The sequence below is a fragment of the Ranitomeya imitator genome, chromosome 1 (genome assembly GCF_032444005.1).
Source record: "Ranitomeya imitator isolate aRanImi1 chromosome 1, aRanImi1.pri, whole genome shotgun sequence".
Classification (NCBI taxonomy): Eukaryota; Metazoa; Chordata; class Amphibia; order Anura; family Dendrobatidae; genus Ranitomeya; species Ranitomeya imitator.
Genome location: NC_091282.1, coordinates 550,860,946 through 550,882,055, shown reverse-complemented (window position 1 = coordinate 550,882,055; position 21,110 = coordinate 550,860,946). Strand labels below are relative to the sequence as shown.

Genomic DNA, 21,110 nt, shown 5'->3' with positions numbered 1-21,110 from the left:
AAGATATCGTTAGCGGGATCGTTACAACGTCACAAAAAGCGTGATGTTGCAACGATATCGTTAACAAAATCGTTATGTGTGAAGGTACCTTAAGTCACAACCATATTCTGTGCCCCAAAGTTTCTTTGCAGTGTATCATCACCTCTGTTGGAAGGTCTTATCTTGGCTCAGATCTTCAGTAACACTTACATCATGTATAACCATTAACCAGTAGTTTTTGGCTCCTGTAGGAAATGCACCTCTGATTTTTCTGCCCCACAAGCTAGCATGAGCCTCCCTGCTCTTTTTTTTTCTGTCGTCCTCCTCCTCATCATATAGCCATACAGATCAATTACTCATTCTCCATCTCACACGCTCCTGTTATTTCAAATCCATTGATCAATTTTTTATCTCATCTCTTCCTGCCTCTGCATTCCCTTTTGAATGCACAACCCTTCATTCATTTAAATTCCCTTTCAACATTATAAATTGTCTTTCCTGCCTAGCCTGAATTGCACCTTTCGTGCCCTTTATAGACATTCCCTGTGTCTTCTATTAAGCGCACACATTGTGAAACTTGCAGACACAGTAGGAGGGTAAAGAGTTAATTCACCACATAAAGACATAACCCACTAGATGCCTTGTAGATGTCGGTTTTATAAACTTCCCCCACTCAGGGTAACAACCCCCCCTGCAGAGCAGCCCCTGGACCCCTCACCAGTCTAGATAATAAAGGGTGCAGCTAAATCCCTACGCATGCTCATTCCACATTCCCCCTTCTCCCCTACCTCCTCTAAGGCACTGTGCAGAGCAGTATCTCTCCAGCTCACATCCTATTGATCCCTGATGGGATGCTCTGTGACAGAGGTAGGGGATGCCCAGGGGTCCTGTGTGTGCAGCCTTTAACCTTACACCCCCTCCTTCCCCAGTCTGCAGATGTGAGGAGGATGCAGAAGAGCTGTATGCCTGTCCTATGCTCACACCCCTTGTAAGAACTGGCTCTCCTGCAGCATCCTCTGTCCCTGGTACCCAACCAGCCCTGGATGCCTGACCAGCACAGCAGAGTGCACCTTTCCTACCGGCGGAGGGCTTGCTCAATGCATTCCTGAGGGCTCCATACTATGGGTCATCCGAGCAGGTAATTATTACGCTTTATTATTACTCTCCCCTGACTCCCTCGCATGGAACACATAAGACCCTTGTTTATTTAGGATTACTATGGGCTAAGTGCTCTCAATTGTCCTTATAAAATCCCCTCCGTGCCCACTGATGCACTGCTTTTGCAAATATGTTTTAATAGGATTTCAGCTCTGTTGCTCTGCCATTTTATAAAATGCAGTGTGTTTTAGATAATCCCTTATCGCTTTTATTAGTGCTGAAGCCCTGAAATTAGATGGATTATTACAAATTGTTAATGGTTATGGTTGTAGTCATCATTTCAATTTGAAGAGTAATACAGAAGAAATTATTACAGCGCAAATAGAGATAACGATACCAAAAATAATGAAACATAATTAGTAATAATAAAAAAAAGAATCCTTTGTATATTTCCAAGCTTCATGCTCAAAAGATTGTATTTTTATTACTTCTTATGCTATCAATATGAATGCAATTCTGTATATATGTACATACACACATATCTATAAACATATATATATATATATACATACATATGTGTGTGTATTTATATGTATATACATATGTGTGTGTTTTTTACTTAACAAATTCGAAATAAACGAGTGAGTGGATATATCCAGTATCTATAGAGTTAACTTACCACGATTTAATTGACAATATAAATTGATGTGGATACTAAAAATGAACTTTTAAAGACTTTAAAACAACCTGTATATTACATTGTATGTACGTGTGTCTTTTTTATGGCAGACTGGCGTTAATGAATAAATGATGTGTGCTTTTTGTTTAGACGCCTACAACATGTTGCTGGAATATAGATTCCATGTTAGTAGTAGACAAGCCTGCTGTGGGGAATGCCTCTAGAATGCAGAATGACTCCAGAGTCATCAAGGCAAAATGTACATAGATGCATGTCATCTTTATGTACCGATGGGGATGGAGAGGTATCTATTGTGACAACAGAAAACCAATAGAATTGGCATTTGTCAGTCTATCTTTTCTTCATGTGGAGCAGGTGGGCTATTAGATTCCTGTTGGCAGTCCTAGTGAAATTAATAGAGGGTGAGAAGAAAGGAACATGCACCATTGAAGTGTTCAACGGAACAGAGACGTGGGAATTACTCATTCATTTTGCAAGAAAACAGGAACAGCTGAACTGAAATAAAAAAGATAAATACCAGATATACATTAGATGTAGATAGATAGATCTATAGATAGAGGGATAGAGAGATAGATAGAGAGATAGATCTATAGAGAGATAGATAGAGAGATAGATCTATAGAGAGATAGATAGAGAGATAGATAGAGAGATAGATAGAGAGATAGATCTATAGAAAGATAGATAGATCTATAGAGAGATAGATCTATAGAGAGATAGATAGATAGATAGATAGATAGATAGATAGATCTATAGAGAGATAGATAGATAGATCTATAGAGAGATAGAGAGATAGATCTATAGAGAGATAGATAAAGAAATAGATCTATAGAGAGATAGATAGATCTATAGAGAGATAGATAGAGAGATAGATCTATAGAGAGATAGATAGAGAGATAGATCTATAGAGAGATAGATAAAGAAATAGATCTATAGAGAGATAGATAGATCTATAGAGAGATAGATAGAGAGATAGATCTATAGAGAGATAGATAAAGAAATAGATCTATAGAGAGATAGATAGATCTATAGAGAGATAGATAGAGAGATAGATCTATAGAGAGATAGATAGAGAGATAGATCTATAGAGAGATAGATAGAGAGATAGATCTATAGAGAGATAGATAGATAGATAGATAGATAGATAGATAGAGAGATAGATAGAGAGATAGATACACAGAGAGTAGATGTTAGATTGCTATATAGAGAGGTAGATTTTAGTTCTATAGATAGAAAGATAAGTATTGTATAGAGAAAGAAATGGCTAGCTAGATAGCTAGATAGCTAGAATATCTGAGACAGACACACAGAGAGTAGATATTAGATTGCTGTATAGAGAGGTAGATATTAGCTCTATAGATAGAAAGATAGATAGTTAGATAAGTATTGTACAGAGAAAGAAATGGCTGGGCAGATACATAGATAGATAGATAGATAGATAGATAGATAGATAGATAGATAGATAGATAGATAGATATTAGATGGTAGATAGACAGAAAGATATAGAGATAAATAGATAGAATATCTGAGACAGACACACAGAGAGTAGATATTAGATTGCTGTATAGAGAGGTAGATATTAGCTCTATAGATAGAAAGATAGATATGTAATCAATTCTATGGAATATCTATTATTGACCCTAACTTGTGCCCACTTCCATGATGCCTGCATATATTTGGAAGTACAGTAACAGTAGATCAGTAGATAAGGAACACATAGCTTCCACATAATGGGTATGAAGCTGTCCTGTTTTGTAGAGGTTCATGCTTTGCTTCTTTTTGTTCTGTGCATTTTCCATTGATGTGAAATATGTGATATGCAGCATTTTGGGATTACCGGCGCAGGACGTGACCCATTACTGGGTAATAGAGATCCCATAAATCCTGAGACAGAGGTCACTCATAAGGTGACACTATTAGTATTAATAATACATTCAGCAATTCCATACAGTCAGTAAAGCTGCAGCAGGGAAACAATGATAGAAAAAACAATGGTCTCTTCCTGTGCCAAATACTTTGAATTGTGTAGTATTTGGTTTTTAGCAATATTGACAGAACTATTTACAGCGAAACAAAAGGAAATATAAAAATACATACACAAATACCTATACTCTACTTGTTGTATAGAGACTGTCAATTTCTCCTTTTTAGACTAGTTTTATGTTGAATACATTTGTAAGTATACAATCATAGTTAAGGACTTAAGTCATTATGAGGGTGAAGTGAGGGCTTGAAGCTTTTTGAATCAATAAATATAAATGATATGTTAATTTCCTTTTTTCTCTGTCCGATTATTCACTGTGGTGCCAATGTAAGGACATTTCCTTCCCCAACTTGCAGATGAAACCTATTAGGACTTAGCTACATGATTGCTGACAGGTTTTGACAATATCGCACTTTATACAATAGAATTACTTGCTTTCTTTTACTGAAGAATTTCCTCATAGACAAGTCACAATGACATTAGATATTGTCATTTCCTATGGGGCTGGCTTGTCCCAGCTACTCATGGAGCAAAGTTGCAGCATTTAGCTATCATATCCATCCATGTGGCTTGTTACATCCGCAATTATTACATTGTATTGACATTTTTTTTTTTTTACAACTAAATAGATCCAAAACCCTGTGCTGATTAATTGAATAATTAATGTTGATAGCTGTTAGTGCTCCATTTGTCTGATGCAGAGCTCTAGGTCCCCAGTATAGAGTTAGAGGAGTTGTGTCAATTTCAAAAATTACTAAAATTGCAAAGAGCTTGTAAAAGCAAGCAACTTTGCAATTGAAAATCTAGATGGATTTTTAATTTTATACTGTATTGCTCATTGCCATGGTTACCAGCCACCTCTGCAGGCTCATGGTGGCCAATTGCTTAGACAAGGAGTGTGAAGAAAGATCAGGCCCTTTGCTTTAGTTTACAGACTGCTCATGCCACTCAGAAAGTAGCCAGATTCCTAGATACAGCCAGCTTTAGCACCCCTAAGCTTTTCCCATACAAAGAAAGCTGCCTCTACTCCATCCTGAGGGATATCACAGCTCAGACCAGCGGTGCGACCAAGCCACTAGTCAAAACCGTCACTCTTCTGGAGTACCCTGACCCCGGCAAAGCAGGAAACTGGGGCGTTGATTCATCTTGAGCCAATCCCTTAAACCCTATTCTTTTAGAGCTTTATCACATGTCCAGATACAGCTGTTTTCAGAACTGGTAGAGCCATCAATAGAGAGCTATGTATGCCATGCAGCAGCCGTAGGACAGGATAAGGGTCAGGGGCCCCCTTTAACTAGATAGGTGTAGTGCCCATATCTCTCAGACGTTCCTGACACATCCTGTGGATATCCCATAAATGTCTACGATGAAAATGCCCCTTTAATTGTTACAGTTCTGATTGCCCGCAGCCAACACTGGGGGAAGCTTAGCAATTTATAGAAGACAGATGTATTATTAAATTAAAAAAGTTTACCCTAATGGCATCTCGAATGATCAATTGGTAGCAGCTCTGACAGTGGCTGGATGCAAATTGTATATGGGGCAAAACAAAACAGATCCGTTCACTGTTTAATTGCCCTTCTGGGTACTGCGGATCAGCTCCTATTCACTTGAATAAGAGCTGATCTGAAGTAGCCGGGAATCACCACTAAAAAGTGTACAAAGCTCTGGTATTTTGCTCCATACACTGTTTACATCTGTTAGGGGGGTGCCAGGTGTTGGACTCCCACTATCTGGTATTGGTAACCTATCCTGAGGATAGATAATCTGGAGACAACCACTTTAAAACATACCTGTTGTTTCAGGTGACGTTTAAGACTAAGCTGTCATGTTTGTGTACAGGGGGAATAAGACTATATCTGGCCAATATGTAACTTGTAGCTAGCAGTTGTTGTTTTTTTACCAGTTTCTCTTCTCCAGGCCCTATTTCTAATTGTAATTTGTGTTTGACTAAGGCGCTAAATATTATGACCTCTTTCATACACAGAACACAGAGAGAAATAGATGGTTGCATGCTCTCCTGTCTGTAGCACACATAGGGAAGCAAAAACAGCATGACAGACAATATCCAGCAGTACTGAGCTGTGTACCAGTGAATCCAGCACTGATGTTAAATACATTTGCTGAAAGCTGCAGCACAATATGCCTGTGCCTGCCTGATATCGTATTTTGCCGAGTCCTCATAACTCCTCTGCCCCATCTCCACTCTATAGAGTAAAATAGGAAATGTAACATGTCTCATAAGTGGATAAAGAAGCAGATTTCTCTGATAAGATATATTACAAAGTTTCTTATATCTGATTGTATTATTGATTTATTTCAATAAGAATTGTATAAATTCATCCTTAGTATGCTGCCTCTCATGTTGACTGCCAGTGAAGCTTAAAATCAATTCTGTGACTGTGTGAAAGAAAGCAGGAGATTTGGGGATTAAAAACCAACCAACATTTTCCATGAATGATATAATCTGAAATTAATAAACACAGATTTTTAAGCCTATTTAGATACACTTACACTTTAAACCATGTGCAAAATTGAAACGCAAATGTATTTGGAAAAGTTGCCGCTACCAGGTCAGTAATGTAGCATCTTATTTGATCTCATAGTCAATAAATGTGTTATAGAAAAAGGTAGGCTTTTGTAAAGGAGTTCATGTTTGAACCTAAAGCAGATAGGTCATGCTGCCATGTTTTCTATGGTAGGACGGGAGAACCCAACAATTGTCCTTTATGTTATTTCATATAGGATGGGTAGAAAGCAGCATGACGCTTAGAACAGTTCCCAATTTGATTTTCAATTTTACTATTCCTATGGTGCTGATTTACACCAGTCATCATGACAATGAAATCAACCTGATCAAATGTTCCCTTCTCCTTTGTCTTTCCAAGAACAAGTGAACTTTCAATTAAAGTAGCACTCCTCCTCGCATCAATGTTTTTATCCACTTAATATATTGTGGCCATCATATTATATAGCACTGTGTACTTACAATTGCTCGTTTTGTCTTTCTACTAAGTCTCTTGTCTCTGCATTTATCATTCCCCTTTTCCACTCCTGACTCAGCTGCTCCTCCCCCTGCCAGAGACTTTTGCAGTGACTGATGAGTCATACAGGGGAAATTTACCTCATCTTTCTACATAGAGCTTAGAAGGATTCAGCTCATCAGTTTTTAATCACGTGATGTCATAGATCTGATGGAAAACAGAAGAATTAGCTGGGTAGAAAGGCAAAATGAGCAATTGCAAGTACACAGTGCTATATAAAATCACAATTGCAATATATTAAAAAGATAAAAACTTTGATGAGAGGAGGAGTGCTTATTTAAAGGAGTCTACCACCCCCAAAATGCAAATTGCACTGCATAATCATTTATGTAGGATATGTAGCCCCTATAAAATTCATATTTGCTGAAAAATATGCTTTTTTAATATGCAAACAAATGTGTTTCAGTGCACTCTCATTGCAGTATGCAAGTGCAGATATGCCAAATGATTTTAGGCAGTGTTCCTTCTTACCAACAAAGCATTGTCAATCAAGATATAGGAGTGGCTTTAAAATGCAAACAGGAGGGCATAAAGGTACACCACGTCATATGCCATGACAAGAGTGCATCAATGCACCTTTTTTGTATATTGAATGTAAGTAGATTTTTCAGCAAATATTAACTTATATTGTATGTGCCTGGTATGATTTTTATAGAGGCTGTATTCCCTAATGTTTATGCAGTGTAATTGGCATTTTGGGGGTGACAAACTCCCTTTAAGGCACGTCTTGCCTTTATACCTTTTCAGAACTTTCCCTATATTTATTTAAAATATAGGTTATTTGACATATATATCTTGCAGTTGATTGTTTTCTGTCCACTCACAAAAATATATTTGTGTCAGAACTAGTGTTGAGCATTCCGATACTGCAAATATCGGGTATCGGCCGATATTCGCTGTATCGGAATTCCGATACCAAGTTCCGATACTTTTGCGATATCAGATACCGGAATCGGAAATTCCCATAGTGCAATGATGCACTATAATGGAGTGTGGGCGGTGCGTGTGTGGAGACTGCATGTGTGTGTGTGTGGGCAGGGTCTGTGCGTGACTGTGGGGGGTCTGTGCAGGCCTGCCGGGGGTCTGTGAGTGCCTGCCGGGGAACTGTGCGGGCTGCCGGGGGTCTGTTCGTGCCTGCCGGGGGACTGTGCGGGCTGCCGGGGGTCTGTGCGTGCCTGCCGGGGGACTGTGCGGGCTGCCAGGGCTCTGTGCGGGCTGCCGGGGGTCTGTGCATGTGTGCAGGCATCGTCCGATGGGACTACAAGTCCCTTTGGATGATGCCTGCTACAGTGACAGTGATTGACACATTAGCCAATGATGGGACAGCAGTAGTCCCATCATCCGGCTAATGTGTTGAATGTAAAAAAAAAAATACTACATACATACTACATACTACATACATACTACATACTACATACTACATACATACTACATACATACTACATACATACATACATACTACATACATACATACTACATACATACTACATACATACTACATACATACATACTACATACATACATACTACATACTACATGCATACTACACACATACATACTACATATATACTACATACATACTACATACATACTACATATGTACTACATACTACATACATACATACATACATACTACATACATACTACATACCACATATGTGCTAAATACATACCACATACATACTACATACATACTACATACATACATACTACATACATACTACACGCATACTACATACTACATACATACTGCATACATACTACATACATACTACATACATACTACATACTACATACTACATACATACTATATACATACTACATACAATACATTCATACATTACATACAATACATACATATAGACATACAGTACATATAACATAGAGTACATACTCACCATCACTTGTCACTTTGTTCCTCGAAGCCAGTGTCCTCTGTAAAAAATATTAAAATAGCAAACAACCAATATACTCCCTGTCCGCAGAAATCCACGAGTGTCCCACGACTATCTCCCGTGGAGAATGGCAGCATCAGCTGATGCAACCGCTCTCCAGGGGCTCCAGGAACACAATGATGGGAGGAAGGTATCCTTCCGCACGGTATTCCTCCGCTGCTGTAAAAAAATAGTCCCTAGTCTCACTTTTGGCATTGCTGTGTGAGATATTTTCCCACGCAGCAATTGCCATAAAGTGAGACTTTGAACTGTAGTAACCTCAGTGATGCACTGCAGGAGCCACTGTCTCCTGTCAGTGTGTCACTGAGGGTCCTATAGAGCAGTGACATCACCCGATGACACTGTTCTATAGGGGAGATCGTCTTGGGACACTTGTTATTAATTGGACTACGGCGGACAGGTAGTATACGGTTTATTATTTTATGTTTTTTGTAGCTTGTGGGGCCAATATCCATGGCCCCTCTCTAGACAGCTGCGGGCTGATATTCATAGCCTAGAGAGGGGCCATGGATATTGGCCCCCCGACCACAAATACCAGTCCGCAGCCGCCCCAGAAATGGCGCATCTGTAAGATGCGCCAATTCCGGCACTTAGCCCCTCTCTTCTCACTCCGGTGTAGTGGTGGGATGTGGGGTAATAAGGGGTTAATGTCACCTTGCTATTGTAAGGTGACATTACTTCGGGTTAATAACGGAAAGGCGTCAATAAGACGCCTATCCATTATTAATCCAATAGTTATAAAGGGTTAATAAAACACGCACACATTAGGAAAAAAGTATTTTAATAATCTTCATTTAGCTATACTTACCATACTTCAGCGCCTGCAAAAAACGTAAAATAATAAACCGTATACTACCTGTCTGCCGTAGTCCAATTAATAACGAGTGTCCCACGACGATCTCTCCTATAGAACAGTGACATTGGGTGATGTCACTGCTCTATAGGACCCTCAGTGACACACTGACAGGAGACAACGGCTCCTGCAGTGCATCACTGAGGTTACTACAGTTCAAAGTCTCACTTTATGGCAATTGCTGCGTGAGAAAATTTCTCACACAGCAATGCCAAAAGTGAGACTAGGGACTATTTTTTTACAGCAGCGGAGGAATACAGTGCGGAAGGATACCTTCCTCCCATCATTGTGTTCCTGGAACCCCTAGAGTGCGGTCGCATCAGCTGATGCTGCCGTTCTCCACGGGAGATGATCGTGGGACACTCGTGGATTTCTGCGAACAGGGGAGTGTATTGGTTGTTTGTTATTTCAATATTTTTTACAGATGACACTGGCTTCGGGAACAAAGTGACAAGGGATGGTGAGTATGTACTCTATGTTTAATGTACTGTATGTCAATATGTATGTATTGTATGTAATGTATGAATATACTGTATGTAGTATGTATGTAATATGTATGTATGTAGTATGTATGTAGTATGTTTGTTTTTTTTCGTTCAACACATTAGCCGGATGATGGGACTACTACTGTCCCATCATTGGCTAATGTGTCAATCACTGTCGCTGTAGCAGGCATCATCCGATGTGACTTGTAGTCCCATTGGACGATGCCTGCACACACGCACAGACCCCCGGCAGCCCTCAAAGAGCCCCAGCAGCCCGCACAGACCCTGGCAGTCCGCACAGAGCCCCGGCAGGCCCGTACAGACCCCCGGCAGGCCCACACAGACCCCCGGCAGGCCGCACAGACCCCCGACAGGCCTGCACAGACCCCCGGCAAACCAAACAGACCCCCGACAGCCTGCACAGACCCCCGGCAGCCTGCACAGACCCCCAGCAGCCTGCACAGAGCCCCGGCAGGTCCGCACAGACCCCCGGCAGCCCGCACAGACCCCTGGCAGCCCATACAGAGCACCGGCAGGCCCGCACAGACCCTAGGCAGCCCGCACAGACCCCCGACAGCCCTCACAGAGCCCCAGCAGACCCGCACAGACCCCCAGCAGGCATGCACAGACCCCCGGAAGGCCCGTACAGACCCCCGGCAGGCCCGCACAGACCCCATCCGCACACACAGACACGCACAGTGGTCGCCCACGCACCGTCCACACTCTTACCCCTCCGGAACAGGATGTAGAAGGACAGAAAGGGCTTATTTACATTCCTATATTTGTGTCCCATTGACTTGCATTGGTATATTTTTTGGATATCGGCCGATCCAATCCGATACCAATACTTCTGGATATCGGAAGGTATTGCTCAACACTAGTCAGAACACTAAATACTGTATACTGTAGCCTCTGGTACATACAGACTTGGAAAGAAAAGTATTGCAATGCATATACATACCATTAACAATATTTACATGGAAACTTTTCATATGTAATCCAACCTAGCTAATGTTCCATCTGAGATGCACAGCACCAAATTGGGCAAAAGGATTAGGCAGGTGTTGAAAAAATGTTTTAAAAAATAGAAATGTGGATAGTTTTTTTTTTACTAACAAAATGCAAATTAATAAACAAAAGAGAAATCTAAATGTAATCAATATTTGGTGTGACCACCCGTTGCTTTCAAAACAGCATCAATTCTTCCAGGTACACTTTGACACAGTTTTGAAGGAAATCTAAGCTTAGGAGCGACCTTGTTGATGCAGTATAACTACCTTGTGTCTTGTTACTGTGCTCAGTCTTGCCATGGTGTATGACCTGTGACGTATGTGGTGTATGACCTCACCCAGTTGTAAGTCTCCTACACAGATGTTTCTGTTTCAGTTAATGACTATGTTGCAAACTATATATGAAAATGCTGATTATTATCACTTGTTTGGTATAATTGGCAACTTATACTCCTGACTATAATCCTACTAAATCCCTGACTGTATGCAAGTGTACCTAGAAGTATGAATACTGCTTTATAAGCAAAGAGTGGTCACACCAAATACTGAAATGATTGATTTGCAAAGAATTGTACATAGCTGACAAAAAGTATAATTATGCACCGTATATACTCGAGTATAAGTCAACCTGAGTATAATCCGAGGCACCTAATTTTACCACAATAAACTGGGAAAATATATTGACCCGAGTATAAGCCTTGTATACATTGTCCACTCATCACTATGCTGGTATGCATGGTTCTTTCATCCCCATCCTGGTATTCACGGCCCCCCTCATCCCCATCCTGGTATGCATGGCCCCCTCATCCCTATCCAAGTATGCATGGTTCCCTCATCCCCATCCTGGTATGCACGGCCTCCTCATCCCTATCCTGGTATGCATGGCTCCTCATTCCTATCCTGGTATGCATGGTTCCTCATCCATATCCTGGTATGCATCGCTCCCTCATCCCTATCCTGGTATGCATGGCTCCTCATCCATATACTGGTATGCATGGCCCCCTCATCCCTATCCTGGTATGCACGACCTCCTCATCCCTGTCCTGGTATGCATGGCTCCTCATCCCTATCCTGGTATGCACGGCCTCCTCATCCCCATCCTGGTATGCATGGTCCCCTCATCCCCATCCTGGTATGCATGGCCTCCTCAGCCCCATCCTGGTATGCATGGCCCCCTCATCACCATCCTGGTATGCATGGCCCCATCATCCCAATCCTGGTATGCATGGCCTCCTCATCCCTATCCTGGTATGCATGGCTCCTCATCCATATCCTGGTATGCATGGCCCCCTCATCCCTATCCTGGTATGCACGGCCTCCTCATCCCTATCCTGGTATGCACAGCCCCATTATTCCTATCCTGGTCTGCATGGTCCCCTCATCCCTATCCTGGTATGCATGGCCTCCTCAATTCCATCCTGGTATGCATGACTCCTCATCCATATTCTGGTTTGCATGGCCTCCTCATCCCCATCCTGGTATGCATGGCTACTCATCCATATCCTGGTATGCATCGCTCCCTCATCCCTATCATGCTATGCATGGACTCCTCATCCCCATCCTGGTATGCATGGCTCCTCATCCATATCCTGGTATGCATCACTCCCTCATCCCTATCCTGGTATGCACGGCCTCCTCATCCCTATCCTGGTATGCACGGACTCCTCGTCCCTATCCTGATATGCACGGCCCCATCATTCCTATCCTGGTATGCATGGCCCCCTCATCCCTATCCTGGTATGCACGGCCTCCTCATCCCTGTCCTGGTATGCATGGCTCCTCATCCCTATCCTGGTATGCACGGCCTCCTCATCCCTATCCTGGTATGCATGGCCCCATCATCTCTATCCTGGTATGCATGGCCTCCTCATCCCCATCCTGGTATGCATGGTCCCCTCATCCCCATCCTGGTATGCATGACCTCCTCAACCCCATCCTGGTATGTATGGCCCCATCACCATCCTGGTATGCATGGCCCCGTCATCCCTATCCTGGTATGCACGGCCTCCTCATCCCTATCCTGGTATGCATGGCTCCTCATCCATATCCTGGTATGCATGGCCCCCTCATCCCTATCTTGGTATGCATGGCCCCTCATCCCTATCCTGGTATGCACGGCCCCATTATTCCTATCCTGGTCTGCATGGTCCCCTCATCCCCTTCCTGGTATGCACGGCCTCCTCAATTCCATCCTGGTATGCATGGCTCCTCATCCATATCCTGGTTTGCATGGCCTCCTCATCCCCATCCTGGTATGCATGGCTCCTCATCCCTATCCTGGTATGCACGGCCTCCTCATCCCTATCCTGGTATGCACGGCCTCCTCATCTCTATCCTGGTATGCACAGACTTCTCGTCCCTATCCTGATATGCACGGCCCCATCATTCCCTATCCTGGTATGCATGGCCTCCTCATCCCCATCCTGGTATGCATGGTATCCTCATCCCCATCCTGGTATGCATGACCTCCTCAACTCCATCCTGGTATGCATGGCTCCTCATCCATATCCTGGTTTGCATGGCCCCCATCAGAAAAACATAACAAAAAGTATATCTTCCTACTTACCATCCCTGCGCTCCCTCTCAGCGTCTTGTTCCAATGCCAGCAGCTGAAGCAGCGGGGTGATCACTTGTGTGTGCTAATAAAGGGAATGAATATTCACTGGGCATGGAGGGCAGTGAATATTCATTCCCTTAAGTAGCGGGCACTCATGATCGCCTAGCCGCTGAAGGAAGCCAGCAGCTGCAATTACTGTGCTATTAAAAAAAAAAGCATGTTCACTGGGAGCACAGTGAATATTCATTCCTCTTTAGCAGCGGGCACAGGCTTTAGCCGCAGCAGCTGGCACCTGCCTCCTGTGACCCGCTGCTCTACTGTGGCCACTCCCCCCTCCATCTTCTGGGACCCTCACTCAAGTATAAGCCAAGGGGGGCTTTTTCAGCATAAAAATTTGCTGAAAAACTCGGCTAAAACTTGAGTATATACGGTACTTGTAATTCAGACAGTCTGCTTCTGAAGCAAAAGACCCATAGCATGTCCAGTTACCGTACATTTATAAATTAATTACCTTTAAAGTCATTTTTATTACTCATATAATATATATTAATAAGTGTGCAAAGAGGTTAAGTTTATGCACTGTGAAAATGCTATGGTAGTCAGCAAAAGCAGATGGAGTATACCGCATGCGCTTCTTTGTTGTTTGGCCTGAAGAATAAGTATTTTTTTTTATAATGGATGATTTAATTATTACTTTAACAAAAGAGAAATTACATTGTAGCAGGGCAGTCACCACTTCTGAGAAGTCTGTAAATAATTACATTCCTTATAATATCACAATTCCGGAAAATCTTTTTTTAAAACTCTTCAAGGTCATTCTTTGTCTATTTTTCCTAGAAATCTATGAAGAAATTGACAACTGGCTGTTAAAGGGGTTGTCTGGGACTAACATATTGATGACCTATCCATTGACTGGAACATCAATATAAAACTGGTGGGTGTCCGACACTTGGAACCCCCAACAATCAAAGGGTCTCTTTTCTGGCATTTCTGGCTACTGCACTTTATTTCCCACTCACTTAAACCCACTTGAATGGAGTATGGTCTTATTCTACGTGTACATCCCTTTTTTATTTATTTTCTTATTTTAGAAAAAAACACAGGTACCCTTTAAAAGGATATCAATCAGATATAAAACATTATCATGGTGATAATGTAAGTGTTAAGTATTATTTTGAGGGTGATAAATGAGTACAAAGGAGAAAAACAGCAGTGTGTTAATATGGCTGACCTCAGAGTATATTGGATGTGAAAAGATAAGGGCGGCAAAAAGTTATGTGAACCTGGATATGATTCCTTCCAATAATGTCATCACAATATGCAGTACAAGAGGATTAGACCCTAGAAGAAAGGATCTTTTGCTTCATTACTAGAGTATTTAATGGCCATGTACTTGTTCATATGTACCATTTATCAGAATTATTATCTGTATAGGCAGAATATAAAGGAGGTTGGGTGTAGGTGTCATATTTTTGTTCATATTGTATGGTTTATATGTATTATGTCTGCTACAAAGGGACAAATGAGAAGTTAAAGTACATGAAGTAACCTTACTAGCCATGGTATTTCTGAAAACTAGGTGTATATTCTTTAAAGGAGTTTTCCCATGAACAAAGATGATTTTAATCATTAATCAATAAGTTTCATCATTGGATGTGCAAAAACAAATGTTCCTGTGCTGAGATAATCTTATAAATGTGTCCCTGCTGTGTACTGTATAATGTCCAGGAATGAACATGGTCTGATCATACCGCAGCTACTGGGCAGGGGGGAAGGAAAATAAATTATACAGACATTACGGTATGGAATAACAGATGATTCTTTCTGTGAGGTAAAACATTTCCCTGCCTGTTTAAAAACAGTAAGGGAATAAGCAGGGGAATGTTTTACCTCACAAAAAGAAAGTAGCTGCTGAGGAGCTGTGGTATGATCAGACCATGTCCCTGCACGGTCAGACACAGCCATTACACAGTACACAGCAGGAACACATTTATAAGATTATCTCAGCACAGGAACACTTTTTAACACATCTAATTGTGGAAGTTATTATTATTCCAAGATGTATTGATTAAAATGTACTTTGTTCCTGGAACAACTCCTTGAAATCAAGGTTAGAGATATTAATGGGGCCAAATGTAGGTCTTCTAATTGCAGGTGGTCAAATTTCTGTAACCTTCTGTGATCAGCTGTAATCTAGTAATCTATAGCAAAATATTCAATTCTCCTGCTGCATCACCACAGAGAACATGAAACATTAGTTATTATTAGGACTGTCCCACACGTCCAGATAATTCCGGTACCGAAAAAATCGGTACCGGAATTATCCATGTCCGTGTGCTTACATAGCACATCAGTGTGGCACACGTGCGGCAGCCGTGTGCCGACTGAGGACCACACGGACTGTGCAGGAGACAGCGCTACAGTTAAGCGCTGTCCCCTGCATCTGGTGCTGAAGCTGGTATTCATCCCTTCTTTCCAGCAGCATTCGCTGGAGAGAAGGAATGAATAATCTTTTTTTTTTCTTTCCCCCTAAAAATAAAGTTTGTGCGTCCCCTCCCGCCTCCCATCCCCTGTGCGCCCTCCCCTTCCCCCCCCCCCCCCCCCCGCTTGCCAGGAAATACTCACCGACACCCAGCTCCAGCGATGTCTCCTCTCAGCGCTGGCAGCAGGCCCTGTGTGAGCGGTCACGTGGTCCCGCTCATTACAGTGAGGAATATGCGCATATTCCTCACTGTAATGAGCGGGACGACGTGACCGATCACACAGCACAAGCTGCAGCCGCTGAGAGGAGACATCGCTGGAGCTGGGTGTCGGTGAGTATTTCCTGGCAAGCGGGGAGGGGGGCGCACAGGGGACGGGAGGCGGGAGGGGACGCACAAACTTTATTTTTAAGGGAAAAAAAAAAGATTATTCATTCCTTCTTTCCAGTGAACACTGCTGGGAAGAAGGGATGAATACCGGCTTCAGCACCAGATGCAGGGGGGACAGCGCTGTCTCCTGCACGGCACACGGACTGCACACGGACAGCATCCGTGTGCGGTACGTGTTTTACACGGACCCATTGACTTTAATGGGTCTGTGTGATCCGTGCGCTCCCACGAACACTGACATGTCTCCGTGTTTTCCAAACGGACACACAGTCCGTGAAAACACGCTGACATGTGCAGAGACACATTGATTTTAATGTGTCTATGTGAGTCAGTGTCTCCGGTACGTGAGGAAACTGTCACCACACGTACCGGAGCCACTGACATGTGAAACCGGCCTTACATAGTTCATTTGTGACTTTCTGTGCCCCCAGATCGTTAGATGCCTTGTAGCTGCACTTTAATATGGCTGCTTTATGGAATTTCTAGCTATGGATACAGAGATTTTCCTAAAATTGCCTTAAAGGAGCTGGCCTAGCAAAACAACTTAACACCTATCATGATAAGCAGTGTGTCTGATTGTTGTGAGTCAGACAGATGAGACACCGCACATAATGAGCCCTCCACTTGAATAGTGCTGTGGTCATGTATGCACACCACTACTACTCATAGACTTCTATGGAACCCATAGACTTCTATGGAACCCACTACTACTCATAGACTTCTATGGAACCCATCTATGGAACCCATAGATGTCTATGAGAAAACGAGTATGTGCAAATCTTATCAGAACACTACTCAGAAAGGAAGGAGAATGAATACTGTGCAGTCATGAACTGGAGCAGGATGCCATCCTGGGTGTGCATTTCTTTATCACACACAGTGCGATCATTTTAAATGTATGTAGTAAATTACAAAGTCGATTTATAGAAATAGACTTTATTAGGGTCATTTTAGGTAATGGGAAAACCTTTTTATCCCAAGAATGCAAAGAATCAAGATTGTTTATCTAAACATGACATCATTTAAAAGTGACCATCATATTCATTTTGATTTCAAAAATCAATAGTACACATGAAAATGAGCAACTTTGTAAAATATTTTATTATAGAAATCTGTTTCTCCCACCTCCTGCGTTGATCTTGCACTCTCAATTCATGGGTAAAATCTGTATTTAGAGAAGACTGATTTCCCCGTTATTGAGATAGGGGATGGCAGTTGGCGCTTTTAAAATTATATGGAAAGGGGACTGGGAAGGAGGAACTAGAGGCTGACAAAGACATTTACAGTTCTCCATGGAACTCTATGAGCATCAACTGCTATTTCCTATCTCATAAATGGGCAAGTTTGTATTCACTGAAGACAGATTTTACTTTTGAATGGAGAAATTTGAGATTGAACGATGGAGCAGAGAAGAAAGAAACAGATTTCTCTTATAAGATATATTGATATATTACAAACTTTCTTATCTTTATGCATATTACTGACTCTTTAAGACTAAATAGGACTTACTTAACATAAATATCTGTATCTCAAATATCTAATGTGCATCAATATTGGCAAAAAATGTAATATCTAAAATATTCTCCGATATTCCAGAGGTGTTATGCAATAATATTGCAGAACATGCGCAGTACTTTAGTATATTTCACACTATAACATAGTTAATAGAGGAATTCCAATGAAACTGTAGGCATTATTTATTGCTTTCACGCTGTATGCACATTTGATAGAATGCTGGTGCGACGGTGAAAAAAAGTTGTGTCCATGGTGCAATGCTTTAGATAAATAAATGCTTTGTAAATCTGATTATATTTCCCTTTGAAGGGAGTTTTGTCACTTCTGTGCCATAAGCAGTCAGTCACTTTTATTAAGAGTGGCTGCTTATGACACATTGCTAAGACTTGAACCAGTAGAAGGGTCTGAGCCAAAAGCAATGGATGAGAGCCAATTGTGTGACAAATTCTTCTGCTGCCTTGTACAGTAATCTCTCTCATTCTTTCTTCCTTCCCTAGACTGACCCATTGTTTTTAATAGCATGCTATAAACAGCCTCTCCCATTATACATGTCAATGTCTAAATGATCCACTTTTCAAGCTCGAACAGAGCTTCAGCAGTCATGTATTTGCAAAGAAAAATGTAGGTTGACCTTGGACTGTCATTTTGCATGTAGCTATAATCTACATTTAATGTGTTTTTTCTATATTGTTTTATTCATTTTTAGAATGAATTAACAAAACGTCAAGATAACATCAGAAGTTAGTTGCCACGTCAAATATTTGCCATGTAAATTCATTTTTAGGAAGAGTGATCGCAATTGAAAATGTATAGAAACAGAGCAATTGTATTACATTACAGTTCATATAAAAAATGTGTGCCCCAATCTCCTTTCCCTATTTTTTCATGGATGCGGAAGCTGTCCTCCTTTGTGAGCTTTAGTTATTTCTCAGTTCTGAGTTTTTCAAATTCGTAAGCCACACCCCAAAGGGGTTGCAACAGATCAGGTGATAGTTAGGTGACAGAGGAGTTTTTGAAGGCTGTGGGCCAGGGGTGGACACATCACTGGTGCAACCTGTGCAGCCGCACATGGGCCCAAGAGGTAAGGGGGCCCATTTCCACTTTTAAAACAAGTGAAATGGTGAATTATGATAAATTATTGGATTGCAACGGGCCCTCTTCGGTCTGTGTTTACGTTGTAGGCTTTCCTGAAGAAATGAGGTTTCAGGTTAGTGTCTGAAGGTTTCATATGTGTGAGACAATCGGACATGCTGAATCATTGATTCTAGAGGATGGGGAATGTTCCAAAAAAAATCTCAGAGGCAATTGGGTGAGAAACGTACGAAATCGCGGGAGTGAAAGAGGTATTGTGAAGATCAAAGATTATGTGTGGGGAGGCATTGGAAGATAAGTTCGGAGGTGCATGCGGAAACTGATAATGAATTGCTTGTAAAGGTACCGTCACACTACGCAACGCTGCAGCGATCCCGACAATGATCCGGATCGCTGCAGCGTCGCTGTTTGGTCGCTGGAGAGCTGTCACACAGACCGCTCTCCAGCGACCAACGATGCCGGTAATCCAGGGTAAACATCAGGTTACTAAGCGCAGGGCCACGCTTAGTAACCCGATGTTTACCCTGGTTACCATCGTTAAAGTAAAAAAACAAACACTACATACTTACCTTCCGCTGTCTGTCCTCGGCGCTCTGCTTCTCTGCTCTGGCTGTGAGCACAGCGGCCGGAAAGCAGAGCGGTGACGTCACCGCTCTGCTTTCCGGCTGCCCGCCGCTCACAGCCAGACCAGAGAAGCAGAGCGCCGAGGACAGACAGCGGTAGGTAAGTATGTAGTGTTTGTTTTTTTACTTTAACGATGGTAACCAGGGTAAACATCGGGTTACTAAGCGCGGCCCTGCGGTTAGTAACCCGATGTTTACCCTGGTTACCAGCAAAGACATCGCTGAATCGGTGTCACACATGCCGATTCAGCGATGTCAGCGGGAGAGCCAGCGACGAAATAAAGTTCTGGCCTTTCTTCCCCGACCAGCGATATCACAGCAGGGGCCTGATCGCTGCTGCCTGTCACACTGGACGATATCGCTAGCCAGGACGCTGCAACGTCACGGATCGCTAGCGATATCGTCTAGTGTGACGGTACCTTAAGTCATTGTTAGCAGTTTAAACTAGTTTTGCTGTGGAACTGGAAGCCAGTGAAAGAGATGGCAAAGGGGAGAGGCGGAGCAGCAGCGAGGGGAGAAATGGATTAATCAGGCAGTGGAGTTAAGGATGGACTGGAGAGAATATTGAAAGACAGCCATTAAATGGTCAATTTTCTGGTGGGTCAAAAATTTGCAACAGAAAATTTTCCATATCTTTGAAAGGGATATTATCTTTATTTACTCTTCTTTTTTTGTGAACAATTGATCAATCTCCAATAAATTTCTAGTGTGTTGGATGATCTTAGCTACACTTGGTGCTGTATCTTTAAACTTGTTACATAGTCATGGCTGAGGCAAGAGGCAAAAGTATGCACCTGCCTTGGGCGCTATTTCACGTCAAATCCATTGAGGCACAATTCATCTCTACATTTTTCTTTCAGCCACTGTATTCCATATGTGTGTACTTAGTTATACTGTGCAGTGTAGTGAGCACTTTCCCTACAGTAGAGAGAAACACTTATAGATCACTTCTTGGTCTCTATTTCTGCTTTGTAGTGTGCTCAGAAAGTCAAGATGGCATAACCCACAGATAATGTACCGCCTTTTGATTATAACCTTCTTTAGTCTCCTCTTTTAGCTACCACTCCACTTTACTTTCTGCAGACCATGGTAGAGTCTTCTCTTGATTGTAATAAAAGAACATGTACTATATATATAATTGTCTAAGGGTTTTTCCATCTGTCTGTCTGTCTGTCTTTCTGTCTGTCTGTCTGTCTGTCTGTCCTGGAAATCCCGGCTCTCTGATTGGTCGAGGCCGCCAGGCCTCGACCAATCAGAGACCGGCACAGCATCGACGTAGAAATCCCGCGTCTCTGATCAGCAACGGGCACAGCGACGATGATGTCATAAAGGACGTAGAAATCCCGCG

The 21,110-nt window shown here is 42.2% G+C and overlaps 1 protein-coding gene across 3 annotated transcripts in view; it reads left to right on the top strand.

The window, feature by feature from the left end:
• Window positions 1–774: 774 nt before the first annotated feature.
• Window positions 775–21,110, top strand: part of NCAN (neurocan) — a 380,863-nt gene continuing 360,527 nt past the window's right edge. For all 3 annotated transcript variants that reach the window (XM_069767704.1, XM_069767701.1, XM_069767702.1), the window contains exon 1: window positions 775–1,117. In XM_069767704.1, the coding sequence (XP_069623805.1) occupies window positions 1,101–1,117 (17 nt within the window). In that variant the 5' untranslated portion in view covers window positions 775–1,100. The remainder of the gene's footprint in view (window positions 1,118–21,110) is intronic.